The 27,924-nt window shown below is 48.8% G+C and overlaps 2 protein-coding genes across 5 annotated transcripts; one reads left to right on the forward strand and one right to left on the reverse strand.

The window, feature by feature from the left end:
* Positions 1-270: 270 nt before the first annotated feature.
* P2RX5 (purinergic receptor P2X 5) lies at positions 271-10,478 on the reverse strand. Of its 4 annotated transcripts, none has more exons than XM_041482791.1 (12): positions 10,293-10,478; positions 7,484-7,634; positions 7,055-7,126; positions 6,041-6,116; positions 5,614-5,710; positions 5,169-5,249; positions 4,552-4,690; positions 3,839-3,975; positions 3,484-3,577; positions 2,922-2,987; positions 2,498-2,580; positions 271-2,131 (listed from the first exon to the last, which is right to left on the reverse strand). In XM_041482791.1, the coding sequence occupies exons 1-12, from the start codon at positions 10,427-10,429 to the stop codon at positions 2,056-2,058; spliced, it is 1,209 nt and encodes a 402-aa protein (XP_041338725.1). In that variant the 5' UTR covers positions 10,430-10,478; the 3' UTR covers positions 271-2,055. The 4 variants fall into 4 exon arrangements, with proteins under 4 accessions (XP_041338725.1, XP_041338723.1, XP_041338722.1 ...); XM_041482789.1 differs by having other exon boundaries at positions 7,007-7,126; XM_041482788.1 differs by having other exon boundaries at positions 6,950-7,126.
* A 7,847-nt stretch (positions 10,479-18,325) lies between these two features.
* On the forward strand, positions 18,326-27,156 carry HASPIN (histone H3 associated protein kinase). The gene is given in 2 exon segments (XM_041482426.1): positions 18,326-20,056; positions 20,058-27,156. Coding segments are annotated over 2 exon segments (2,559 nt in total). The 5' UTR covers positions 18,326-19,647; the 3' UTR covers positions 22,208-27,156.
* Positions 27,157-27,924: the final 768 nt, after the last annotated feature.

The raw sequence follows: 27,924 nt of genomic DNA on the forward strand, positions 1-27,924 counted from the left end.
GGTGCTTGTCACTGGTCTCCAGAAAAGCCACAAAAGGGGGATAAATCCATCACCCACCATCCAGGTAGTGCCTTTCCTATAGCCCTGTTCCTGCAAAAATAAGTGATTCATTGATGTGCTCACATCACTATCTCCAAGAGAAGGTGATATGACCTGAAAAAAACACTTACAGGACACTCCCAGGGAGCACTGGCCTAAAGTGACACATTTTATTGCTGAACATGAAACACAAGGAGGAAAAAAAAAAAAAGTCAAAGTCAAGAAATGAGCTCCTGAGAAGGAATCTGGTTATGTTTTATTAACAGCGGGGGTTGTAGGAGTTGTGTTACAGAGTCTAAAGAAAGGAAACCTTCTAGGGGGTCTGGGAGGCCTGGAGTCTTAGATTCAGGAAATAGCTTTGGTCCTCTCACAGGAGGATGTTTTGGCAAGTTGAAACAATGGTTTCAGCAGAGCCCAGTCAGCTTTGCACATCAGGAGGAGCTGCTTGCTTGCCAGCAGTTGTGCCAGGCCCTGATGTCGCACAGGGGTTCACTGTGTGTTTCACCATCTAGAAATTACTCAACTCCAATTAAACCCTGACAGTCAAAAGCCTGGTGGGAACTCTTGTGCAGTGACTTGTGTTTGCCTTGAGGGGAGACTTCTGACATGGAGAGAAGGCTTTGGATGAGATCAGAGCACCGAAGGTACACAGCTTATCCTAAATGAGCTCCAGTGTTTAATTCTATTTTCTAGCCCCATTTTTAGCTCACTACACAGAAGCAGAGGGGGAGAGCTAGACTGGGTGGGGTTTGCTGTCAGTGACTGGGTTCAGAGTTTGCCACTGCTAACAGGAGGTGAATTTTAATTTAGGATGAAGCTGTACCTCACAGTAACAACCTTAAAGAAGTTAAAGCAGAGGTGGGTGCAGCTGCTGGTGCCATTTGTGCAGCCACTCAATGGCAGCAGCTCCCTGATGCCACCCTCAGATGCTGCAGCAGGAGCCCTTTAACTTTTGGTATTCAAAGCATGCACAGAAACATTTAATCTTCATCAGGACAGCTCCCAGTCAGGGTGATGGGGCAGCACGTACAGAACACAATGATACTCCTTAAGCCCTTTTCTGAGATTAGTTACATCCTCACATGAGATAAATGGACCAAATGGGCTGCAGGGAGAGACTGATTCTGCTGAGAGACAAGCACTTGTATTTCCTGGAGGTCACTGGTGCTGAAGTAGCAGGCAGATACGTTCTAACTTTCCTTGCTGTTGTATTTGGAGGAGGCTGGCCCAGCCCGTGGCCCTGGCAGAGCTGCCCTCTCAGTCTGCAGCACAGCCCACGGTGCTGTGAGAAACAGAGGCTCTGAGTGCCCATCCAGACCTGCCCACCACGAGAAATCAGGCAGTGATGCACCAAGGACAGTCCTGAGCAAATGAAAGCAGGCACTGAAGGAAGGAGGCAGAAGCTGTGCAGGTGCTCCCAGGGCCACGCTGCTTCTCAGTGCATCAGCCCCCACAAGAGTGACTGTCCCCCCCTGCCTCACCCCTGCAGGATCACAGCCCCTTCCCCAGCCCCAAGAGCTGCTCCAGAGTGCCACATTTCCCTGCATTTCCTGAGCAGAGCAGTCCTGCTGCTTCACAGCTGATGTCACATCACCCAGGCAGGAGCTGGAGGCGGTGGCTGCCACGGCAGCAGAGCAGGAGACAGGTTGGGTTTCAGCTTCAGCCCTTCCCAAAGTGCTCCCACCACAGCTTTTCTCCACGTGGAAGCAAAGCACAGTCACAGGACAGCACTGGCTATTGGCATAAGTACAGATATATCTATCAGTGGATATAAAAACATTCTTTTTGTGCCTTCTTTGTCCTTTTATAAAAATCCTTTTATAAATCCATAGTGACGACACACGTTGCAAGCTCAGGATCCCAGAGAAATCTCAGGGAAGAAATGCAGTCTTTAGAGAAGGTTTCTTCCTCTGGAAATCCTGATCTTAGTAGGTCTGATCTGGGGTATGTCCACCTCCCAGTGCTGGTGTGATGCCACACCTGTGTGGATTTCCTGGAGCAGGAGTCCAGCTGTGCCTAGAGCCCATCGAGCTGCTCCGGGCTCTGATTCCCGTTCAGCGTAGGGCTTGACAAGGATTTCCTGGAGGTGGACCTGAGGAAACAGGCACAGGGACAGGATGAGCAGCCTGGATTTGTTTCAGGAGGCAAAAATGTTCCCAGCCAGGCCTGTGTCACCTTACCCAAAGGCCCCTCCACATCTCAGTTCCACGAGGCTCTTGGAGCTGCCCCAATTCCACCCTCAGTCATTAGCACAAAGCCATTGCCAGTGCAGCCACGACACAGCAGCTGCCTTTGCTCCCCAGCTCACTGTAGCAAGGAATTGCAGAGGAAGCCAATAACTTGGCCAAAATCATTTGGAAGAATATATTTCCATGGAACTGTGCTCCTCTATCTCCTCCTATTTCTAGCACTCTTAACAAAAAGCCATGATTTTTAACACAAAGCCAGGCCCACTTACTTGACTTCCTCATACTTTTTGCCTCGATAAAAGTTGCTCTTCTTGATCAGATATAGCAGCACCAGGTCACAAAAGAAAGCTCCCTGCAAAAGGAAAGAACTTGGGTTTTATCTTTGAAATGGAAGAGGAAGTGTTCTGATCTCATTAGAAATGAACATTAATGAAAGGATAACTTGTAGAAACTGTGTTTGCCTTCATTCTCCATGCATTTTCCAGGGTAGGTATATATAATATACAGGCTGTGGGGGTGTTTAGAGTACCAGGTTTATTAACAAATGGTTTTAAGACAGGACACAGACACACCTGGCTGAGTAGTCAGAGTAGTAAAGATTCTGCTGGAGAAGATTTAAGCCCCCCATCCCATTCTCATCCCATTTGGGGTCTGGGTCCCCTGGGGTTACTTTAACACAAAACATTCACTTACAGCTCCCATGAGTGCCAGCCCCGAGCTGATATTGATAATGGTGGGAATGATGTTAAATTTCCCTGCCTGGAAGAACAAAGGTCATGAAGTCACTACTGAGAGAACAACCCACAAAACAAACTCAAGGGTGTGGTACTGCCCTGGGGAAGCTGCTGCTGGTGCCCCTGGGTGTATTTTGTTCCCAGGCACAACCACGGGGGATTTGCAGTGAGCAATCTTGGAGGCTGAAGGTCTCTGTGTCTTAGATCTGACTGTCCCTGGCTGCATTTCTGAGTTTGCATCATCCCTGGATTAGGCTTCTTTTCTCTCTGCAGTGCTTGCACGTGGAAAAAGTCTCTAGGGCACATTTATTTCTGTTGGGCTTTACACGAGCCTGGTTTTAATAGAGGAGGTGCAGGCTCAGCTGCACTGCAGGTGATCTCTCTTACACGGAGATTAGCTCCACATGGATGGATGGGAAAAGCCCTTCCCTACAACAAACCAGAGAGGCTGTCCTCACCTCAGAGCTGCCTCCCCCCACTTCCTTTCTCTGCAGGCTCTGGGACACCCTGGCTGCCCTCACCTTGCCGTTCACCATCACATCGAAGCGGATTCCGTAGGCTTTAATGAGCGTCCGGTAGTCGACCCCCTGAGCATCCCGGTAGTACTTGGCAAACCTGGGAGACAGCAATGCTGGCCTTAATTCCACCTGCCCCTCTGAAGTCTCTCATCCCTTCCAGGAGATCTGTTCCCTTATCAAAGCCAGCTTTAGCCTGCCAGGAGCACTGCCTACCTCCCTCCCTCCTCTGCAGCGCTCTGTGCTCGGCTGCAGCAGTGCCTGGCACAGGCTGGTGCCACTCCACTGGCAACCTCCAGCACCTGCAAGCCCAAGCAGCCCAGCCCAGCTTGTACTGCATCGTGGCCTCCTCTGTACCCACCTGAAGTTGTACCCAGAAGAGATGGAGGTTTCTGCAGACTTGTTATCCAGCCGGCTAAAAGAATAGTGAGGATTACATTCAGAAGGGGCTTTATCAAGATCACAGTTCCATTCAATCTGAATTCCTATCACACCACCCTTAAAAGAGAGAGACAGGGTGAGTTGTTTAAGCTTAGTTCAGTTAAAGTGTCTTCAAATTTGTCAGACCCTTGGGCAGGTTTTCCCCAGGGGCAAGAAGCAGCTGCACTTCTGGTCAAACAAGGGGACACACAATCCTGCCTGGGATTCAGGTGTGTGACATTAATCCCATTATTACTCTACAACCCCACTTCTCCCTGTGCTGGTATCCTGAGGTTTCTCATCCCAGGACATTGATTTCATTCCATTCCACACTTCAGTGGGGAAGATGATCTTTTATGCAGGGGTGGATTTCCAGAGTTCTGGGTTTAAACCAACGCTGTAGTAATGTTGAAATTAAACAAAGAATCCCTGCTGGCATAGCAGCACTTTGGGCAGCCCTGAATAGAAATCACTGACCCAACCAGCTGTTTTAGAGAACCCCCATTCCCTGGGGACAGGATAAATGGGACCAGCTTGACTTTAAGCACTGGCACCTCTGCAGTGCAGTGCAGGAGGCAGCTCCCTGGGCAGTGACTCCTCACAGCCTCCCAGTGAGCCAGCTGGGAGCACCCACGAGCCCCGGGGCACTCCTACCTCCGAGGCCATCTCCTGGAAGTTGCCCCCAGCCCAGCGGACGATGTTGCCCAGCACAAAGATGGGGCAGTAGGGATGCTCCTGGCTGTACCGACAGCTCTTCAGGTAGGACTCGTTGTTAGTTGCCAGCACATTCATCCTGCACGTAGAAAACAGGGAAATCCACCTTGGCTCCTTTTTTTTTCCTTCAGAGCCTGCAGCAGGACTGCAGAAACAAGAGGCTGCTCCAACACCCTCTGTGCACATGAGGGTCACCATGAGGGTGTCTCTGCTGCTGGCCTGAGGAAAGCAGTCTGTCCCCCAAAAATTACATCCTGGCAAGGAAATTACTAGGCCAGCTGAATCTGGGCTCAAGAAAGGACTCACACAGAACAGATTGCCAGGCTGCTCCAGGGCCACCTGTTTTTCTCAAGGGAAAACAATACAATTCTAGAAATCTGAGCCCAGGACATGCACTTTTCTACACTGCTTTAGTCTTTTCACATTGCAGCAGCAAAGGCAAACTAATATTTTTTTTAATTTGCATTTTTTTGCCAACCTTGTCCAGGCACTTTATTTTTGTGGAGGAGGGGGAGTATCTATTGAGCAGGAGCAGCTCAGGAACCTGTGGCACTTACTTGGAGAACTTAAACTTGGGGAAGCGAATGGAGTTCTTGATGTAAACAGTGAAGTTTTCTGCACTGCCCAGAAGTGGTTTCCTGGAAGAGAAGGGTTTGTTCTCTGTCTTTGTCCCCTGCCCACATGTGAAATCTTGAATTGCCATTTCAGAAGCAGCTTTATCCAATAGGTTGGATGGCACCAGGCCAGCTGTGCCACTTCCCCCACAGTGCCAGCAAGGGGTTGGTGAGGAGCGTGCAGGTCCAGGGGACACCCCGAGAGCTGGGAGCAGCCAGGGAGAGAAGCAGGGGGAGCAGAGGGCCAGTCCTGCTGGGGGGACCTTGCAGAGCCCCCTCCTGCACTGAACAGCCAACATTCCAGCAAGCACCCAAGCAGAGGGGACACGGGAACTGCCCTGGGTGACAGACAAGCCAAGCAACCCAAGCTTGGAAACCAGACACGTACTTGGGCTTGGATCTTTTCTCCACTGGGCACCAGGCCAGTATCTCACAAGTCCCTCTGGTGCTGCCCCTGTCTTTCAAACAACGGCCAGTCTTAACCCCTGTGAGCAGACAGCACAGAAAAGGTCACACCAAGCAGTCACCTCCTCTCCTTGCCTACAGGGCACGTGAAAATAGAGGATTTTCCCTCTCCTCCCTGCTGTGAAAGGGCCTCTCAGCTGGAACAAACACCCTCTTGTTGTGCCTCTGAGCAGCCCAGGGTTCCCTGGCCCAGCCAGCACAGAGCTGTAAGCAAGGCAGGGATCTTAATAAACGAGAAGAAAGGAAAGAAAGGCCTTGGTGCTCTCTGGAATCCGAGATTTGGAGGGTGTACCCAGGCTGAGGGCTCTGAGGGACACCAGACACAGCTCAGACAGGGACATGTCCCTTACCATTGCCAGCCACCACTGCTTCCCCTTCCAGGCAGTCCATGTCCTTGTCACACAGGGCATCAGGAATGCTGGCACTCTGCAGAGGGGAAAAGGACACAAGTGACAGTGAGACAGGACACCAGAGCCAGGGAAAGTGGGGTGGATTTGTGTGAGCACTAAAACCACACAGCTGAAGCGGTAACTGGGGGTCATGCAAACATATCCCACCACTAGGATTCAGCCACACCCTCCCAATTTGGGTTCTGCTCAGTCTGGAGAGGGGCAGACTGAAAAAAAAAACCAACATCAGTACTCACCAAAACCAGGCAGGAGGCCACTTTGCTTTAAGATAACCCTACCTTGGATCTAAGCCACAAAGTTCTCTGGCCCAAATGTGCCCCTGTCCTGGCTGCAGGGCCACCAGAGGACAGCAGTGCCCTGACCAAGCCAGCTGTGTCCCCGGTGTGACATGGAAAATCCATCTGCTCCATGGACAAAAATCCATCTGCTCCATGCACAGCACTCCTGCACAGCCACACTCCTCCTCCCCGGGCTCCAGCCCACTCCAAACACCTCCACAGAGGATATTCCACATGACACAAGCACCTCATGCCTTTGGCCTTCAGGGCATGTTCTGGAAGGTGCTGGGAGGTAACCAGAGCCTGAATGTTCAGCACTTTCCAGGATGGGGCTCTTAAAAAGGCTCTTCTCCCCATAACTACCATGAGTAACATCAAAGTTGTCTTGCCAGGGCCTTTTCTAACCCTGAGCAATCACTGCCTGGTCTCATCTCCAGCTGGGCAGAAATTCAACACCACCTAAAGTCAGGAAGGCTCTGCGTGATCAATGCCTCTGGAAATTCAGACAGCTGAGCCTCCCAGGTTTACAGTCATTTCCCACAATGAGCTTTTACACTACAGGAAAAAATACTTGTCTTTCATCCTTCCTTTCTTTGTTGCTCCAGAAGTGTCCTCTGTCAGTTCTTACCCCCGGTTTTGCAGGGGTCTGGGGATCAAGGGGCTCAGTTCTTCCTACCTCAGCACACGTGGCTTGTCTCTGGTTTGGGGTCACAATCAGATTTGTCATGACAAAGAAGACACTTTCACCCTGCAGTAAACAAAGAGTTAGAAAAATTGGTTTAGTTTTCAAGTATTTGTACTAAGGAGCATGAGGCTCTCTTCAGAAGAGAGCAACCCCCTCTCCCCACGGCTTTTCAGGCTGAGATACAACATCACCCTTTGTGTGGATATTTGTTTGGATGAATTCCCTCACACTGTGGGTGCACACACAACCATGAGAGCCAGCCCACGGTCCTGGGGGGAGGCAAAGCACCCCCAGCATCTCAAATAAAAAACTAAAACCAGAAAACCCCTTCCAGCATCACTTTCTTGTATCCCAGCTCCTGCTAATTCACAGGGAAGACCTGGACAGATCACTTCAGCACCCACAGGGGGTGATGCCAACCTGGGGAGGGATGACATAGTCTGCAACATCCCAAATCCTCTCCCCCAGCTCCGAGGTGTTGGTGAAGGCCACCCCTTTCAGCTTGGTGATGACAGAGCTCTGGAGGGACGTGTCTGTGTCCTGGTAGCCTTTCTTGACCACAAACACCCACCTGTGTGAACACAGCAGCGTTAGGGGCGGTCAGGGAACGAGTCAGACAGAGAAATTCACACCGAGGTCAAATCAAAACATGCCACTGACACCAAACCCTCTGCAATTGCTACTGCAAATAAAGGATAAACTCCTGGACATGAGCTGTGCTTGCCAACAGTGGAGGAATGTGTAATAACAGGTCATGAGGTAAGAAACCAAAGCCTCCATCTGTGCTACACTCAGCAACCTCAGAAAGGGAAAGGAAGAGCAGGGCTGTGTCGTTCTCAAGATGGAAAACAAGAGAGGCTTTTGCAGGTTCACAGGTGCAGAACTCTCACTTTAGCACACAGACACCGAGCAACAGAGCAGGCTGGGAGATGGAGCCCCTGCAGCTGAGCTGGGGATGCCTGGCAGAACCCTGCAGGGGATATTCCCAGCTGGATCCAGCTCCTTTGTGAGCCAGGGTGATGGGAACAGCCTGGCTGCACCCTGGGAGAGCTCCTGAGCCATCCAGGGACAGGCTTTGCTTCCTCCTCTCCACTGGAAGCAGCAGGAGTTCCATTTCCCTGGCTGAAAACCTCTGGCTCAAATGAAACACTTCCAGCTCTCCCACAATACTGCTAACATCACCTGCCAGGACAATAAGTCACCCTTGAAGAAGCTGAGGGTTGGGAGAGGGAGAGAGGCTGAATCTGTGGCACAGCTCCCCTTCTCAGGCTCTTCTGCCCACAGGGAGGGGAAGGGGATGAGCAGCACTGGTGGCACACAGCCCTTCACCTGCCACGTGTGACAAACCTGCACATGAACACTGCACACTGCTATAAATACAACTTATAACATTGCCTTTTCACAAATATCAAAATGGATGCTATGTGTATAATGTCAAAGTAACTTTGCTATAAAGATATCGTTTTTATTCCTGTTTAGGAACTGGGGTTTATAGTTTATATTTCTGTTAGGGTAGTGAAATAGATGATATAAGCATTCTTGTGTTAAACTGCCTGCTTGGTTGGGATAACTTTCAGTGAACACAAGAAGAAGACCCCTGCTATTGATATGCCAACTGACAAAATTTGCCATCAGCAGAAAGTATGGACCAAAGCCCAAACTGGAGGTGATGATAAGAATGGACTAAAACCACCACCAAGAAATGCAGATGCTCTAAAAAGGCAGCCCTGAGGATGGGCCATGCCAAACAATTCTTGGAACATGTTAACTGGTTTGGGGGGAAAGTTTCAATATGCATAGTTTTTTATTAGCATGCAACAGGCTGATGCAATAGAAATGGCAAATAAAGGTTGTTTCTGAAATGGCCAGGGTGCTCCTGGTGGGATGCCAAGAGGCACCTGGCCGTTGAACTGTTTGCTTTATTTTCTTTGTCTCCTGCTGTCCATTATTAAACTTTTACATTTCTACAGGAGAGTGAACCTTGTTTTTCACCCCCACCCTGGGAAGTTTCCTACTCTCCCCTTTTCCCAAGAACACGGATTTCCTCTCCCAGGAGGGCTCAAAAGCAGATCCTTGCAGATTTCCTGCAGTGAATCAATGAAGCAATGGCAGCTGCATCCCAGAAATAGTCCAGAAGTGTTGGATGATCCCCACCCCAAGCCAGCCTGTGAACAGGGACGAGATCCTGCAAGCCCCAAGCACAAAGGGGTCACTGCAGGGACCACCAGTGACAGTGCCAGGGGTTTGCAGGAGGCCATAGATGCCAAAGGAGGAAAACCAGCCTGCCCTGTCCGTGCTGTATCCCTGCTCTCTCAGGATTCCTCCTTCAGCCAGCCCGTGCCAGACTGCTGGGGAGCTGCTCTGCTCCCTGGAGCAGGCTCTGGGGCTGCACAGCTTTCTATAAATACACCCAGCACGTAAAAATGACTCTGCTATATTTAATCAGTGGAAACACGAGGTGTGGGAAAGGTGAAGGGACCAGAGGCACAGACAGTGAGGGGACAGTTGGGTGTCACAATCTAAAACGCCTCAGAAACTCAAGAATCGACAGCACAGGCTGGATAATTCCAGGTCTGAGCCTGCAGGAGCCATCCCTGTGCCCAGTACACACCAGTGTGACCAGTGTGCTGCAGAACTGGGCCTTTCCCAGGCTGTTCCTGAGCCAAGCTGCCCTGCTCTGGAATGAATGCAAAGCAGCTGACATTGCTGCTGCCTCAGCCCCCACAGCCCGGCTGCTGCAGCCCACTCCAGCACAGAAATCTCCCATTTTCTACTTGCTTCCCTCCCATCTGCACCTGAGCAGGTCATGATGCTGTGCAGAAAACACAGGTGTGCCCCAAGGCTCAGCACCAGGGATGATAATGCTCATTTTTCCTAAGGAGTCAAGCAGTAGGGTTTGGCACCATTCCCACAAAATATAGAAATAAAGGCATGAATAATGCAGTACAAAGCCATAGTCACTGGGTCTATTTTTAACCCGACCTTAATCTGAAAGGTAGAGCTGAATCTAGCCATCCCTAGCAGACGAAAAATCAGATATAACCTATTAGACACTATAAAATGCAGCTGTATAAACCTGTCTGATGATCTGCATTGAAATCAGGAGGCACAGCAGGCTGTCACTGCATGCAGAGTACCCTAATTTATCTCTATCACAGCAAAACCCATCCTTATCACAACAAAACCCATCCTTATCATAGCAAAACATGAAGCAGAGGGTGATCCTTACCCCACCAGGTAAGCCAGGATGGAGAGCTGCACCACTCGGTAGAGGACCCCGACCTTCTTGTTCTTGGCAATGACGTATTTCTCCGTTTTATAATCAAAAAGAGACAGAAATAAAGCCTTCCAAGCCACCTGCCCCATGCTCCCAGCTCGCTCGGTGGCTGGAGCAGGCAGAGCTCGCACCACCCACACGTGCAGTGCATGGAAACCTGACACACCAGCCCTGCTCTCCTCCTCCTCCTCCTCCCTCAGCTGCTCTCCGGCAGCAGCTCAGTCAGGAGGCAGCAGCTGCACTAAGTCACATCCTTCCTGAGCTGATTCATCCCTGGGGATAGCCCCTGTACCCCCCAGGTTTCATTCTCTCCCCCCAGAAAATGTTTGGAATGAAATATGTTATAGCACAAAGCCGCGCTCACACGGCCACAGAATGTGCTGGGCTGGAAGTGAGCCACAAGAACCATCCAGTCCAACCCTCAGCCCTGCACAGACACCCCCAAAATATGTCACCCCCTGTGCCTGGCAGTGTTTCCAAACGCTCCTGGAGCTGTGGCAGGCTGTGCCCATTCCCTGGGCAGCCTGGCAGTGCCCAGCCTTTCCTGATGCCCACCCTGACCCTCGCTGAGCCAGCTGCAGCCCTTCCCTGGCTCCTGGCACTGTCACAGAGGGCAGAGCTCAGCTGCAGCATCCCAGGGCACACAGGGACAGCCTCTCACCATTTCTCAGTGATTAAAGCCTTTCTTCAGCCTTTACAGGATGACAACCCACTGGGGTAAATTTTTGATTTCTTAAACGTTTGCCTGAGCAGTGAGAGCCAGGGTCCTTGAGAGTCAGCCAAAACACCTGCCTGGTCCCCACTCCTTCCCAGCAAAACCCAAATTAAGAAAACTAACAAATTCTGCATGTGCCTAAGGATAAATCAATGCTTTCCAGGAAAGCAGAGGTGACAAAGATGAGCAGCCTGGGTTTGCTTCAGGGAGCAATGTGGGCAAGAAGCTGCCAGCCCAGCCTGTCTCACCTTACCCCAAATGCCCTCCCAGTGCAGCAAGAGCTCCAGATCCCAGTTCCATGAGGTTTCATGAGGCTTCAGGAGCTGCCCCAGTCCCATCCTGGGTCATGAGGGAGCACCAGGCCAGGGCAGTGACACAGCAGCTGCCTCTGCTCCCCAGCTCTCTGCAGAATGAATAACAGAGGCAGCCAGGAACTGCTAAACTCGTTTCAAGAAATATAATTTCCTGTAATTGACCTCTGCTTGCCAATAACAATTACTGTGCTCCTGTATCTCTTTTTATTTCTATTAGGCAGAAAAATGAAGAAACTGCCCTGCACAAATCCCTTCCCTGGGAAAATAATTTTAAGATCTCAGGCTTTATGAAAATGTTGTCCTTCATCCTCCTTAAATTCCACATCAAATTTAAGCAGATGGATCTGGTTTTTAATGAAGTTGCTCCAAATCACAGGAGAATCACAACCAGCATCATAAGGAACTAAGAACTCATTTTATCCCTCATCCAGGAGCCATCCCTGGAGTTCCTCTGCAAAGGGAAAGAAACCTTTCTCCAGAAACCTTCTCCCTGCAAAGGGAAAGAAACTTTTCTCTTCTTTCTCTTTGTTCTCTGCAAAACTAGAACACAAACCTGCCTGTGGCCTCGTGGTAACCTGCTGGCTGCCCTGAGACTTTGCAGTTATTTTCCAGGTCAATTAATCTGAGACAGGTTAAAAAAAAATCCCTAAAAGGAGAAATGTTCTGCTCTAGGCGAGGCCTGAAGGTGTAAACCAGGTTTGATCACTGAAATGAAAATAAAATGAGAATGCAAAACCGATATTTTCTTGCGGTTTTGGAGGCATCAGCAGAGGCACAGGTGGAATAGCTGTTTTGGAATAAAAAGTTTCCATTTGCATCAAATGTGCCTCAGAGCACTGCTCAGCACAAGCTCAATTTTTGCTGACAATGCTCTTGCTGCAGAAGTTTGGCTTGTACTGAGCTGCAAAAACAATTTAACTGGGACTTTGTGGCATGCTCTTGGGTGTTGTTTTTATCACCTGGTTTTCACAAGCTTGGGTTTTGGGATTTTTTCCCCTGGTCTGGAAATCAAGTCTACTGCTGGGTTTGTCAAAGTATTTGTGGATGTTCAAACAAAAGCAGATTCATTCATAGCAGGGGACTAAATAACCCAACAAAGTCTGATTGTCACCAGTTAAAGATGCAAATAATGTAGAATCTCTCAGTTCTTCTCAAGGGACAGAGGCTGAATCTTCACTGCAAGGTATTTCCCTTTTTTGAGTTCCACATCTTGGATTTCCCATGAAGGAAAAAAAGAAGAAAACAAAAAAAAAAAAAAACCCAAACCCAGTCCTGCTCCATTCCCACGAGGGCTGTTTGCTGAGTCTGGGAATTCTCCCAGGGAGGATTTCTCCTCCACAACGGAAACTTCTCCTTTCTACTTTTCCCCCCTTCAATTTCTGCCATGTCACCCCTGTATTTAATTCCTCACACTGCTGACAGTGATTGCCTCCTCATAATCCACAAATACTCACAGGATGCCCAGACTGCTCCTCATCTACTTTCCCTCCACCTGTCACTGCCCAGCTGCCCCAGAGCTGACCTCAGCCTCCAAATGCCACCTGAAGGGGCTGTGAAAATCAAATTTTCAACCTCTGCCCTGATCCAGGGACATTTGAAATGCTGCAAGGTCACATCTGACACTGGGAAGATTTCAAGATCAGCCCAATAATATCTTGAAATCACACCCAAACAGAGCATGTGCTTTGCAGGCAGCCCTGGTCAGGACAGTTGTGATTCACCATGGGTTTTTTTTGGGTTTTTGGGCACTCATCCTGGTCATTCTCAGTGCCAAATGCTCCCTCCAGGCACCAGCTGAACCCCACCCTGCTCCCAAAGGCTGGCTCAGAAATGCTGAGATGTTTCTCCAGCACGGAAATGCTCCTGCAGCAAATGTTTGAGTGGTGCAGATCCATCTTCTGTCAGAAACAGGCGCCAGAGCAGAGCCTGAAATAGCAGAGACAGGGAGGAAGGAAAGAGGGGATTTGGCAAGGAAATGATCAGAGAAAAGGCAGAGGTCAGCTCTCCACATTAGTCATTCAGTTTCTACATTTCTTGTCATGCTTGTAAACCAACATCTGCAAAAAAACAAGGTGAAGAGTCAAAGTTGAGAGAGGAAGTTGCTTCAAAGCTCAGCTCATGCCCCCAGAAATCAGTAACATCAGGCAGGAGCTGCTCTCTGAAGGTGATGGGTTTGGAGGCAAGAACAAAGAAATTAAATGTGTGGAGCCCATGGAGAAAAATGCCCTGTTCAGCTCCTCTTGTCATCCTTGGCTGGGTCAATTAGCCACTCTTTATCCTCCTAACCAGCACAGCTGCACAGCCAGCCTCAGTGGAAATGGAATTGTGGGGAGAGTTTCTGTCCCACTCCACAGAACTGTCTGAAGGAAGAGAAGGGAGATGGGAGAGTGCTGATGTTGCAGAACAGATTCTGTCTTTGATTCAGCTCTCCACTTCCAGCAGAGCCATTTTCAGCCTTTGAATGTGCTCCATGTTCCTCCCCAGGTCCTGAATCTCCCATGCAGAGTGCAGGAATGTTGTTATTATTAGCTGGAACATTTACCCACTGCTCTGCCCCAACCCAGGAAGGGAAAGTGCTTGAGGAAGAGGATCAGAGAAGGAAAAATAGTGCACATCTAATGAAACCAAGCCATCAGGCCCTGTTCTGTGAGGGAGCTGGCACTGAATCAGGTAAGAGAAATTAATAAAAGTGCACATAAAACACTGCTGAGAGACAAGGATAGCTGTGCTGTGTTGCAGTGAATTCACCTCCTAAGGTCAGACAATAAAAGCATCACTGGGAAATAAAAGAATGTTGAATCAAAGCCTGAAAGCTGAAGGGGTTTAATACAAAGTGTATTCACATTAAGCACTGATTTAAAGGTGAAACCCTGCTCTTGAATACACCCAAAAGAACAGCATTTACTTCTTTGGTGACACAGAGACATGAAATTGGTCCTGGCTTGATACCTCTGCCAGCTCTTACCTGGCTGCAAGTCCTGAGGAGAACCCTTCCTCCCCTTCCTTCACCTTCCTCACAGACACAGCTGGGAAGTCTGGAATGTGCCCCCACCCTGGAAACTCCTTGCAGCCCCAGGAAAACACAGGAGCTACTCAGACCTGACCCCAGAGGGAAAAGTGTCAGCCTGGCACCTGAGCTCTCCTCAGGAGTGCTCTGAACCAGCGTGACCCACTGCTGTAACCAGTTGTTCCCAGTTCAGCAGGAGGCTGATGTGTCCCAGCTGTGCTGCACAGACCAGCTGGGTCCAGCTTAGCCAGGCTGGGGGAGCCAAAGAAATCTGTTTGTGGCTCTGCAGCATCACTCAGCTCGTGGAGCCCGCTGTAACGAGGACAGGAAATGTCTCTTTAGAGCTACAATTCAATTACCCTCCAAACAAAGCTGCCCCAAAGGCCCTGAAGCCCAGCAAGGCTCTGCATGGCTCCTCTCTGACGCCTTCACCTTGATGCCTTGTGAAGGCTGACCTAGAACGGAGGTTGGAGAGAGCTAAAGAATAAAGCTGGGATTTCTTAAAAGGATCTCCTCCATGGATCCACCTGGGGCAGCACAAGGGCCCAGCCAGGGCTGCACCCCAGGTGAACCCAAAATGGTCCCAAAATGAACCCAAGATGAACCAAAATGGTCCCAAAATGCACGAGCACTCACGGGGTGTCTCACTTTGATCAGCTCTGCTCCATTTGCAGATTGGAGTTAATTATCCAATTACAGCTTTAGCCCATGCAGTCACACCCTTCTTGTTTTTCTCTCTTCAGCCCACTTTGTGCTCTTGGGCTGAGATTTGGATCATTTGTCCTTGGTCCCCAGCTGGAGAAGGAATTGTTTTGTCTCCCCGCTCTGTGCAGAGAGCTCACCATCCCATAATGTGAAACTCAGAACTGCACACTAGAGCAGTAGAGAATCTGAAAAATACAAAAGCTAAAACCTGAAGCATCGATGCCAGTGCCCTGTGTTTTATAATGAAGTACTGATGGGCTTCTCCTGCTGAGCTGGGCTCCCCTTCCCCTGCAAACACCCAGCTCGCTGCATTCCACAGCTCTGCCCACAAACCTGGCAGCTCCTGAGCACACCCAGGGAAACCCAAGATTTGGGGACCTTCCTGCTGGGTGACAAAGCCATAAGGAGCTGGTGACATCCCCGACTGAAGCAGCATCACAAAACACAACCTGTCCTCCTGTGGGAGGCACAAAACCGTGAAGAAATGCAAAGTTGGACAAGTGAGGGGGCCCACAGAGATGAAAGCAGGAAATTGTGGCTCTGCAAACCCTCTGCCACCTTTGCATGAGGCAGAAAGAAAGGTCATGAACCGTGCTGGCAGCTCCAAAGCCTCTGGGAGATCTGCAGCAGCTGCTCTCCCACAACACCTGGCCCAAAATTCTGCCAGCTCCTTCACCTGGTGGGGACAGGTGGCTCCTGACCCTGAAGGAGGCATTTGCCAATTTTCTGTCCCACAGGGAGATGCCACAACCACGCCACAAAGCCAGGGCCATGCAGGCAGGCTCCTGCACAGGGCACTTTATTCAAAACGTGGACTGCAAATAAATTTAGCAGCAGACACGGCCAGGCTCCCATGGAAACCTCACAAAAAGCCAGCTGAGGTTTGGATGAGTTGAGTCTTGGCAGTCTTGGCTAATCCCTTAAGTGCCATCCAATTACTGCAAATGTGTTTGGCATCTGCTGCAGTGATTGCAAAGAATTAAATGGTCGATGGCACTCGCAGGAAATTACAAGTCACAGAGCCCTGTAATGCATTTAGGAGAAAAAAAAACATCTAAAAAGGAAAATAGCATTACCCACTGCAAGAGCTGACCTCCTTGAGAGCCATGAGGGACAAGAAAAGGCATTCAAATGATGAAGGAAGCTTAATTCAGAGAAGAAACTAGAAAAATAAAGGAGAGAAGGATTGTTTGTTATTTTTTCCACCAGGCAATATTGGTTAGGCCAGAGGAGACAGGAACTATTTTGTCTTCTGAAGGTCTGAACGAGAAATCTTTGTTTATTCTGCTGCTGTCCACAAACACACATTAGATCTGTGGGGTTATGGTCAACCAAACATGACAGAAATAAATAAAACCACCACAAAAATAGGAGACAGAGAAAGGAACATTACTATTTGTCCATCCTTGACTTCCTTTGGAATCCACAAAGGGGGGCCTGAGATCATTTCAGTGGAAGAACACAAGGACTGGCCAGGCATCTTCTTTCTCCAAACCCTCCAAATTGCAATTACTGATAACCTGCAGCTGCTAAATCACCAGGGTCAGTCTCTCAGATTAAAGAATTAAAGATTTCCCTGTGTCCAGCAGGGAAAGGGGAGCATTCCCTAGGATGAAATCCCTGAAAGAACAGGAGGCCTCTGCTTTAACTGCACCAGTACAAGAGTTCCACACAGAACCCTGAATATTCTCTGCTCTGCAGTGGCAAATATCCTCCCTCTGCTTCTGTCCCACAGTCAAACCCTGATTTCACTAAACTCAGAGGCAGAACAAAAGGTGCAGAATTTAACTCTGGGACTTGATTTCTTCTCTGTGCTCAGCAAACCCATCAGGATGTCTCATTTGTTGCTGCCCCAGGGAAGGTCCAGGCTGCCTGTGTGACCCAGGAGAACCTGAGGGTTCAGGTGGAACTCTCTGCTGGAGATATTTCCCCCTGGTTTTTGGAATTTTTTTTTGTTGTTTTGTTTTTTTGTTGTGGTTTTTTTTTTTTTTTTTTTTGAGGTTTTTTTTTTTTTTTTTTTTGAGGTTTTTTTTTTTTTTTTTTTTGAGGTTTTTTTTTTTTTTTTTTTTGAGGTTTTTTTTTTTTTTTTTTTTGAGGTTTTTTTTTTTTTTTTTTTTGAGGTTTTTTTTTTTTTTTTTTTTGAGGTTTTTTTTTTTTTTTTTTTTGAGGTTTTTTTTTTTTTTTTTTTTGAGGTTTTTTTTTTTTTTTTTTTTGGTTTTTTTTTTTTTTTCCCAGGGATCAGCAGAACAGCTCTTTAAGCTTTTTAAGAACAACGGGAAACACGAAAGGAACAAAACGCCCGCTGCTTTCCAGCAACTTTCTCAGGCTGCAGGAACCCAGTGCTGTGCTGCCACCAAGCTGCGTGCCCTGTCCCCAAGCCGAGTGACAGCTGCCACAGCCACACCGAAACCTGCCAAGCAGCGGCTGGAGCGGGCAGGAGAGCCGCGGGCACGGCAGCTGGATGTGCCCTGGGAATACCCGAAATAAATCCTCTTTTTACACGTGTATGGAATACATGAATGTAGCCGTGATATTTTATGAAAAATGCTTTTTTTTGTATTCCCTGCAGAGCTACACAACACAGGTGTATAAATTAATTTATTCTGCTGTCACAGCAACAACACAGGTGTATAAATTAAATTTCAGCTCACACAGGTGTAACACACACAGAGGGCTGTATTCTGTGCAGAATTACACAGCACAGGTGTATAAATTAATTTATTCTGCTGTCACAGTGACAACACAGGTGTAACACACACACAGCTGTATTCCCTGCAGAGTTACACAACACAGGTGTATAAATTAATTTATTCTGCTGTCGCAGTGACAACACAGGTATATAAATTAATTTTCAGTGTACACAGGTGTAACACACACAGCTTTATTCCCTGCAGAGTTACACAACACAGGTGTATAAATTAATTTTCAGTGTACACAGGTGTAACACACACAGCAGTATTCTCTGCAGAGCTACACAACACAGGTGTATAAATTAAATTTCAGCTCACACAGGTGTAACACACACAGAGGGCTGTATTCTGTGCAGAATTACACAGCACAGGTGTATAAATTAATTTATTCTGCTGTCGCAGTGACAACGCAGGTATATAAATTAATTTTCAGCGCACACAGGTGTAACATGGATGGCTGTATTCTGTGCAGAATTACACAGCACAGGTGTATAAATTAATTTATTCTGCTGTCGCAGTGACAACGCAGGTATATAAATTAATTTTCAGCGCACACAGGTGTAACATACAGGGCTGTATTCTGTGCAGAATTACACAGCACAGGTGTATAAATTAATTTATTCTGCTGTCGCAGCAACAACACAGGTGTATAAATTAATTTTCAGTGTACACAGGTGTAACACACACAGGGCTGTATTCCCTGCAGAGTTACACAACACAGGTGTATAAATTCATTTTCAGTGTACACAGGTGTAACACACACAGCTTTATATTCCCTGCAGTTACACAACACAGGTGTATAAATTAATTTATTCTGCCGTCGCAGCGATGTGTCTCAGTGTGGATGGAGCAGCGCCGGCACCAGACTCACAGAATCACGAGGCTGGAAGAGACCTCTAAGGCCATCGAGTCCACCCTGTGCCCCCACACCTCAACCGGACCACAGCACCCCGTGCCACATCCAGTCCTTTTTTAAACACACCCCGAGATGCTGATTCCACGCCTCCCTGGGAAGAGCATTCCAGTGCTGTATTATTCTTTCGGTGAATTTTTTTTTCCCTAACATCCAGCCTATGCTTTCCCTGCCGCAGCTGAGGCCGTGTCCTCTGGCTCTGTCGGTGCTGGAACACACCGAGCCCCGGCTCCCCCGGGAGCTGCGGGGTCCCCGCCGAGCGCCCCCGGCTCCCGGGGACCCCCGGGCAGGGTTTGTGCTCCAGCCCCGCACCGGCCACACCGAAACGCCCCGGGGCGGCTGAGTCCCGCACCAGCACCGCCGGGACACCGGGAATGACACCACCGGGAGCGACACCGGGACACGGCAGGACACCGGGAACGGGACACCGGGAGCGACAAAGGGACACGGCAGGACACCGGGAACGGGACATAGGGACACGGCGGGACACCGGGAACAGGACACAGGGAACGACACAGGGACACAGCAGGACACGGGGAGCGACAACACGGGGAGCGACAACACCGGGAGCGACAACACCGGGAGCGACATAGGGACACGGCGGGACACCGGGAACGCGACACCGGGAACGGGACACCGGGAGCGACAACACCGGGAGCGACATAGAGACATGGCGGGACACCGGGAACGGGACACCGGGAGCGACAACACCGGGAGCGACATAGAGACACGGCGGGACACGGGGAACGACACAGGGACACGGTGGGATACCGGGAACGGGACACCGGGACACCAGGAATGACAACACCGGGAGCGACACCGGGCAGGGGGCGTGTCCCGTGGGCGTGTCCTGTCAGTTGTCCCCGCCCTCGCGGTGCGGGCGCTCTCGCGCGCTCTCGCGACACCCGTTCGAACGGGCGGCGGGCGGGCTCCCTCAGAGGGCCCGGCCCGCCCGGCCCCGCCATGCCGCTGCGGCCGCGGCTGCTCCGCACCTACTCGCGGCGCGCCGGCTACCTGCGCATGCTGCCGCCGCCCGACCGATGGATCTCGCCGCCGCAGGACCGCAGGCGCCTCTTCAGCTCGACCTCCGCCGCCTCCAGCACCGCCTCCAGCGCGCTCTCCGCTTCCAGCGCCTGCTCCACCCCCTCGGACGACCCCGACTTCTCGCCGCCCGGCAAGCGCCTCCCGCAGGCCCTGGGTAAGCGCCCCGGCTGGGCCGCGCGGCTGCGGACCCGCAGGAAGGAGAACCGGGGCCCGGCCGGGAAGGAGAACCAGAAACCGGCCGGGAAGGAGAACCGGAAACCGGAGACCCGGGGGAGAGGGCAGGAGACCCGGGGCCGGGCAAAGGAGAAGCGGGAGGCGGCGGGGAAGAACCACCGCCGACAGCGGCTCGGCGCCCGGGGACAGCCCCCCGCCCCGCCGCCGCCGCCGCCGCCGCTCGCCCGTGAGCCTCAGCTCGCTCCTGCTCAGCACCACCATCGAGGGCGGCTCGGCGCTGGGCGACTCCTGCTCGCAGCACCGGCTGCCCCACGGCTCGCCCGAGGGCTGCTCCGGGCAGCGGCCGTCGCTGCTGGGTGCTGGTGAGGAGGTGCCTGAGTGGTTCCGGGCACAAGGCTTGGCTCGGAGCTGTGAGCCCCAGCCCGGGCTGCGGGGGTCCCGCCGTGTTCTGAGGTCGGCGGTGCGGGGACCCTGCCCGGCACAAGCTGCCCCGTCCCCAGTGAAAGCCCCAAGCAGTCCCCAGGGAGCGCTGCCGCCACTGGAGGGTGAGCCACAGCCCCCTGTGCCCTGTGACAGCGGCACTCGTGAGGTTCCCTCTCATCTCACGAGAGATTTGGCCAAAAGAGGCTCCAGCTGTCAGAGAGACTTAGTCAAGGAGTACCAGCTTGTGCCAGTGGTGGTCCTGGACCCTCTGGAAGTGCCAATGAGATTGAAGAGCATGAAACTCAACAAAAAGGCCGATGTTCAACCTGCCTGCTTGCAGCCAGGATCTCCCGTGGGCCACCAAGGAATCTTGGAGAAAAAGCACAAAAGGACCAAGGGTGTCCCTGGGGAGGGCAGCACCTGCAGGAAAGCTTGTATCAGTGGCTTCAGTGCCAGCCGCTGGGGCAGGCACACCCAGCTCAGGCCAAGAAGGCGCAAGAACAAAAGGCAGCAGCAGCCCAATAACTCCCTTTTCAGACTCCAGACAAGGCAAAAACGAGCTCGGAAGGGAGCTCTGGAGATGTCTGTAGGTGTCAGAAACAATGACTCTTCACTCCTCAATAACTCTTATTCCTGGGCTAGAGTTCGAGCCTCTCTGTCCTTCCATAAAAAGAAGAAAGTGACCACAGATGAGAGTTTCTGCAGCAGCATCCTCTGCACCCCTTCAGGGAAATCCCAGCTTTCGGGGTACCAAGCCAGCCTGTCTGCTGGGAAAGCTCAGGGCTGCTCCTGGTTTGCTTCCTCCATGGTCCTGCTGGCTCCCAGGGATTCCTCCTCTGTCCTGGAGCTGCTCCTTACAGATGCTGAGAAAGTGTTTGGAGAATGCAACCAGGAGGGGCCTATTGCTTTTGAGGAATGCATTCCTTTAAATAAGATGAAAGACTGCAAGAAAATTGGAGAAGGGGTGTTTGGAGAGGTGTTCCAGATTGACAGCGAGAGAGGACCTGTGGCCTTAAAAATAATTCCCATTGAGGGGACTGAAAAAGTAAATGGTGAAGCTCAGAAGAGCTTTGGGGAGATTCTGCCTGAGGTAATAATCTCAAAAGAGCTCAGTCTTCTGTCTGAGGGCTCTGTGAACAGAACTGTGGGGTTCATCAGCCTCTACTCTGTGCACTGTGTCCAGGGGGCCTATCCCAGGTATCTCCTGGAAGCCTGGGACAAATTCCACAAAGAAACAGGCTCAGAAAACGACCGGCCAGACTTTTTTGGGGCTCAGCAGCTCTTCATGGTGCTGGAGTTTGAGTTTGGAGGCCAGGACCTGGAGCGCATGAGGAGCAGCTTCTCCTCGGTGACATCAGCCAGGAGCATTCTGCACCAGGTGACCGCGTCCCTGGCCGTGGCAGAGCAGGAGCTGCACTTCGAGCACAGGGACCTGCACTGGGGGAACGTGCTGGTCAAAAGCACAGAGCTGAGAGAGCTGCACTACGTGCTGAATGGAGAAACACACTCCATCCCCACGGCTGGCATCCACGTCAACATCATCGACTACACCCTGTCCCGCCTGGAGAAGGACGGGCTCACCGTCTTCTGCGACCTCTCCACGGACCTGGAGCTCTTCCAAGGCACTGGGGACCACCAGTTTGACATCTACAGGCAGATGAAAGAGGAGAACTCCAACAGCTGGACTGACTACCACCCACACAGCAACGTCCTCTGGCTGCACTACCTGGCTGATAAACTTTTGAAAGCCATGAGCTACAAGAAGAAGGCATCAACTCCTGCCCTGAAGAAAATCAAGACGCAGCTCAGCAAGTTCCACAAGGAAGTGCTGACCTTTGGGTCTGCCCATGATGTTCTGCACCACAGCAGCCTCTTCCAGTGAGCAGGAGTCCAAAGACTGAGCCACTGGTGCTGCCTTTCTCCTCTGCTTTTTGTATGTGTTGGCACAATGAAGTGTTTTGATTGGCTCCCAATATTTTTTAATGTCCTAAAAAATCCCCTCCAATGTCTTCTGCTCTAAGATGTTTCCATACCTGCTGGTTTTGAGGGGTGCTGGAGAGGAGACAACAGATCTGACTTTGGAGAAGGGAGGGGAAAAGAGACTTCTTCAGGCTCAGTTAATGCTCTGAATTTTACATAAATTTTCTTACCATTTTAGCCTTAGATTATTAAAAGTTCTTTTCTTACTGTATTGTTTTTTTTACAGATTCTTTTCTTAAAGGTAAAAACTCTTCAGTTCTGGACAGTGAGGACAAGGGTGGAATCTTGTTGGCTCACTGGAGACAGAAGGGAAAATCCATCCTTTGATTTCATTTTGGCAAAATTTATACCTGGAATAAAAGTATAAAATGTAAATATGTGAAGTTTCTGTAAAGGGTTTTAAACCCACTAATCTGCACTAATCTTTTTTTTTTTTCCCCCTTTCTTAAGGACCAAGGAAGAGGTACCTGATTGTGGAAAAAAAGAAGACAAAGTACCTGTGTTCCTGATTTTTAATGGTTATATATAGCTGGTTGCTATCAGTTATAACTGATAGCAACTCAAATCTGTAACCTAGTGGTAGCACTGAAGCAATTCCATCCTTTATCTACAGAAGAAAATGCCCAAGGTAATAAATGTTCTTTAGCCCTGACTGCAGGTGGATCAGGTTGTTGCCATCTTGTTGCAGGGGTTTCGTACCTTCTTGGTGACTGCTCATGGACAGCTCTTCACAGCACTGACTCCTTCTTCTTCTCAGCACAGCCAGCAAACTCCATCCAACCTTCTGGACCAGCCAACTTACTCTTTTACTATACCTATTCTAATTGGATCCAGTTGTGGCTTATTAAGGGCAGCTCTGTTCCTAATTCTTGATAATTAGTGCAGCTGTAACTCCTTACCTTCACCACTATCTTTATTCTCTTACATTCTGTCTATCCACACCAGGTGCCCTAAACTGGAGGCTCCTACATTAAATCCCAATTCCCTGTTTTCAGGAAGTCTTTTGCTAACATTCTTGTTTATTAAAGAAACTGGGCCAAAGAGAACAATAAATCAAACTGAAGTGAAAGGTGAATTAAATTCTGATCCAATGACACAGATGCATTAAGAAATTGAGAGGCAGCATCATCAAATTCATTATAACTGCAATGTTCTCCATGCAGTCCAGTGAATAAATGTTAAATATTGCATCTCCAAGATTCATCTTGGACCCTCTCTTGGAGTCTCCTTTTTACAAACCCAGCGAGGAGACCCTGGGGTGGTTTTATTGTTCTGCCTTCCAGACACTGCAGAAAGTGACCTGACAATCTGCAGTGCTGCAAATTATTAAGATGGAAATTGTGCTGGAATGTTCCCAGGCATCCTCTCAACCTTTTTTTTTCCCCCTCTAATTGAATAAAGTCATGCTATGTAATTGAATGGTCTTAAAACCCACTTGGTAAGGCCTGCAGTGAATGCTTATCTGACATCAAGGAGTGTTCCTCAGTCACAATGGTGCTAATTTCATTTATGCTTTAAAAGAGAAAAAAAAAGATGGATGAAACCACGTTATTTTTGCCTGCCTTGGTGTTTTGTTTCTGATTTGAGAACTGATTTTGGCTGTACAGGAGGGGTGGGGCATTGGCAGGAATTAATGCCAGGAGAGGGGACAGCCCCCAGGGGGACCTGGTGCAGTAATTTGGAGATTCTGAAAGCTGAAACCTCAGAATGTTTCCCTGCAAACCAATTTGCTGATTTGTGAACATGTAGTAATTTTCATTAGTCAAAATGTAAAGCTTCTACCTCCCCCCAAAACTGGACATGAAATTGATATAAAAACCTTTGCTTTAAACTGTGCTTGCAAGGAAGTGCAGCTGCCAGAGCTGAGTCCTCATTTCCTTTTTTAAAGATGCTCTTTGATTAAAAAAAACACAGAAAAAAATATCATGTACTAATCAGCCCTCATAAATTTTAATGGGAGGATGGTGACAAAAAAGGAATTGGAATAGTAAATTTCCCCTAATCAAGTTAAATGCCCTGAACATGTTTTCATCTGAGTGAAAGCTTTACTTGGAACAGAGCTGGATTATATATTTCAGAGATCTGCTCTCCCTGCTGAGGAAAGAGGATTCCAGAACCCAGTTTGCCCCTTCAGAAAACACAAGTTTTTTAATAATCACCACACTGAAATCAGAGCCTTAAAGGGTGCTCCGTCTTTTACTGAAATAAGGAAGTTTGAGCAAAGCTAAAATTATCCTGAGAGAGGGAAAGATTTTTCACGTGGATCCAAAGGCTTTAGGAGAGTGAAAAGAAGAAGCCTGCTTTTGTGTAACTGGTAAATCAGATGGATTCCAGGCAGGAATTCTGGTGTTTCCAGGTCAAAGTGGATTTTGTGCTGAAGCCAGCAACCCTCATGTGCCAAATCTCTGAAAAATTTGCCTATTTTGATGGAGAAGACAGATAAAATATGGATTGCCCCGTGAATATTCTGTAACTCACCAGGGTGCTGTTAAAACATGTATTTTTTGATCATTCTTTTCTGGAAAAATCAGACATGAAGTGCAGGAATATGAAAATGATCTCTTGCCTTGTGAAGCTGAATGAGAAGGAAGAACAGCTCTGGCCTCAGTGTAGAGAGGATGCTCAGAGTATCATTCAGAGGCAGGAAAAAAGGGAAAATTGTAATTTCTGCCCAATTCTACAGTTCCAGACTGCAGCAGTTAATGGTGCTGCTGGTGCCCAGCAGGAGAGGAGGCTGCCAAGGGAGAAGGAATTCTCCTCAGAGCTGAATAAAAACACTGGGAAATTCAACTCGGCCTGGGACTGCTCCCATAAAACAAATTAGGTACAAATAGCCCAATAAAAGCTTGGGAGTCTTGAATCAGATAAATCCAGTATTTAGGCTCTCCTCCTAACAAGTGAAATGCTCCTTCCCCTCCCTGGAGCTCGTGGCAAGGTTTGTTTGGGTAGTAAATCACTTGGTGGCTGAGCTGGGTTTCCTCTCAGCACTTTGCTGAGAGCTCTGGGGCTGTTCTCCAAGCTCACCTCGACTGGCACCTTCCTAAAATTCAGATTTTTGGGGTGGTCTGGGAGCAGAGTTGTCACACAGAGTCATCTCCGCTGTCAGTGGCACTTTCGTGGTCACTTCAGTGTGGCCCCCACTGATCCTTCCTTGGTGCAGACCGAAAATGGGGTTGTATTTAATGAGAGCATGGAGCATCCTGCTTCTTGGAATTTGGGGGAATTGCTCCCTCCAAATTCTTTCACACACAGGACAATGCAGCAGCCCAATTAATTATGCAATATTCTTTAGGGTGTGTAGGAAAATGGTTCCTTTTGAGTCTCAAAGGAGACCCCTCCATGCTTTATGTAACATTTATCATTCAGGGGTGACTTTAGGCACTGTGGCACTTGTTCAGCTCCTCAGCCAGTCTGCAGGGTGGATTTTCACCATGATGCCTTCTGTCAAACTGAGCAGCTCTTTGCTGCAGTGCTCTGCTGTTCATCTGTTCCTCATGAAATGCCAGAACTGGGATTTTTAGGATGTTTATTGTTGTTTAAACCTCGGTCTGTGCTCTGGGATCTCCTGGGACAGCCCCAGCGATGAAGCACTCTATGAATGGGAGGTTGTTGAAGGATGAATTGCAGGGAAAGTCAAAAAACACCACTGAGGGATTGAAGAAAACGCCTTTTGCACAAAGAGGATGTTTTATATAAACTCTAAATGCAAAATCTGGAGAGTACAACTCCTCTGAGTCTCTGAATGTGATTGTCAAGGCAGATGAGCAGTGCAGATGGGCTTGTGGCTGCAGCCCCTGTGAGGGCACTGAGAGCAAACACAGATTAAACCATCCTCATTTTCCTAAGGTAGCAGGTTCAGAATGTCTTTACATGCACACAAACAAAATTCCCAACACCTCAATGGAGAATTGAAACTAAAAGACACTCTAGTGATGAGTTCAGCTCCCAGGAAAGGGTTTATAAGCAACAACAACAAAAAAAAATCTTCATTGTGGACGAGGTCTTGGTAAAGAAACTCCAGTTCTTTACCCCTGGATTGCCACAGGACAGTATTATTCTTTTTTTCTCCAGTGATAAGAAGTTTTTCTTGATTAAATATTCAAGCTGAGGAGCACAGCTTTGCAGAGATAAGGTTTATTCCTTTTTCTACTCAGCAGTAAATATCTCCTGCCTGTGGCTGATGTTCCTGGAGAAGTTCAACGATAATTAACAATTAGATGTTGTGTGCAGAGGTACTCAGCAATGCTGACCGACACTCCAGAATCTCATGAATTATTCTTAGGAAATAAATGTACAACAACATCAGAATCCCTGAGGCACTGCAGCCACAGTCATTAGTGCTCATTACTGCTCGGGGCTGAATGCTGCCCCCCCTTCTGTGTCCTCTGCTTTATGAACACCTAATTAAATATTTAATTGTGGTAAGGACTCCTAATTGCTACTAAAGCAGCAACACATCTCAACTTGACCAGAATTCCCAGTTTTTACCTTGCCAAGGCACTGTAATACTCAGATTATTGTATCAAAACACAATTTTGCTGTTTTGGAAAATGAGGATTCTCTCAGGGTTGAATCTCATGCTGGCGAGACAGGGGACAGCTGGTCTTGAGTTGGTGAAGAGCAGATCAGGAACAGAATCAAATATAAATTTGGGGCTGAAATATTACAGGAAAAATGTTTTAAGGAAGCCTGGCAGCAAGAACAAGAACTGCTCAGTGTTTCCATGCTGTGTCACCTGGAGCAGGCTGGCCTATTTACAGAAGTTTCTGCTGGGAATGTTCAGAACACACAAAATCCCAAGAGCCTGAAGGAGCAGACAGCCAAAATACACCAATATGGGCAGAGCTTCAGGATTAAACGTGGTATTTATGTTTCCATGAGATAAACGCATTATCTAGCAGTTCCAATTCTTTATCTAGAGTTTGTTTTCAAATCCAAAATGCAAAGAGAAAATCAAACCCATCTTCCCTGCCTCTGTCTGTGTGAACTCCACAGGTCACTCAGCTGACAGGGGTGTGATTGAAAATGAGGGACAGTATGTAAATAAATTAAATTTTGTATAAATAAGCTAAATTATCTGTGCTGAACTCCAGACATCAAGGTCTTCTCAGATCTTCATCTGTGTTAATTCATGTTCACTATCTCGTGCTTGTCCAAGTCTTTTAGACATACAAGGCAAAACCCTTTGTAACTTGGACTGAAGGGTTTATATTTTAGATAATTTCTATCACTGGGAAATATTTGTTTTTTTTAATGTCCCTCTGATGCTGAATTAAAAATAGAATAATGACACATTGCATGGAACACAGATTCTATATTTGTCTTTGAAGCATTTCCCCAGCACACTAAAAAACAACATTTATTACCTACCAGAGCACAATCACGTCCTCCAGAGATCCTGCAATGTCCTGGAGACCATCAGGGAAATCACAGATTGTGCCAAGGAGAGGTCACCTGCACCTTGAAGTGGCTTTTCAAGGTGCATGAACCAGCCTAGAAAACATCAGAGAAGGATTTATAGCAAAAGTAGCACTCTTGCATTAAAAAAAAAAAAAAATACATCTTACTGTATGGTCTTTTCTTAAATGAGCAGGAACTGAGGGGGTTCCCAGCCTGCTC

This window comes from Pyrgilauda ruficollis, unplaced genomic scaffold, assembly GCF_017590135.1.
Source record: "Pyrgilauda ruficollis isolate IOZ18807 unplaced genomic scaffold, ASM1759013v1 scaffold59, whole genome shotgun sequence".
Classification (NCBI taxonomy): Eukaryota; Metazoa; Chordata; class Aves; order Passeriformes; family Passeridae; genus Pyrgilauda; species Pyrgilauda ruficollis.

Bases quoted from the DNA above. Each gene is read 5' to 3' on its own strand.
- P2RX5 (XM_041482788.1), bottom strand. From the start codon at position 10,429: ATGGGGCAGGTGGCTTGGAAGGCTTTATTTCTGTCTCTTTTTGATTAT. The intron at 7,635-10,292 runs GTAAGGATCACC...GTGTTCACACAG, and splicing joins ATCCTGGCTTACCTGGTGGG to GTGGGTGTTTGTGGTCAAGA. The intron at 4,691-5,168 runs GTAAGTGCCACA...TTCTACGTGCAG, and splicing joins CCCAAGTTTAAGTTCTCCAA to GATGAATGTGCTGGCAACTA.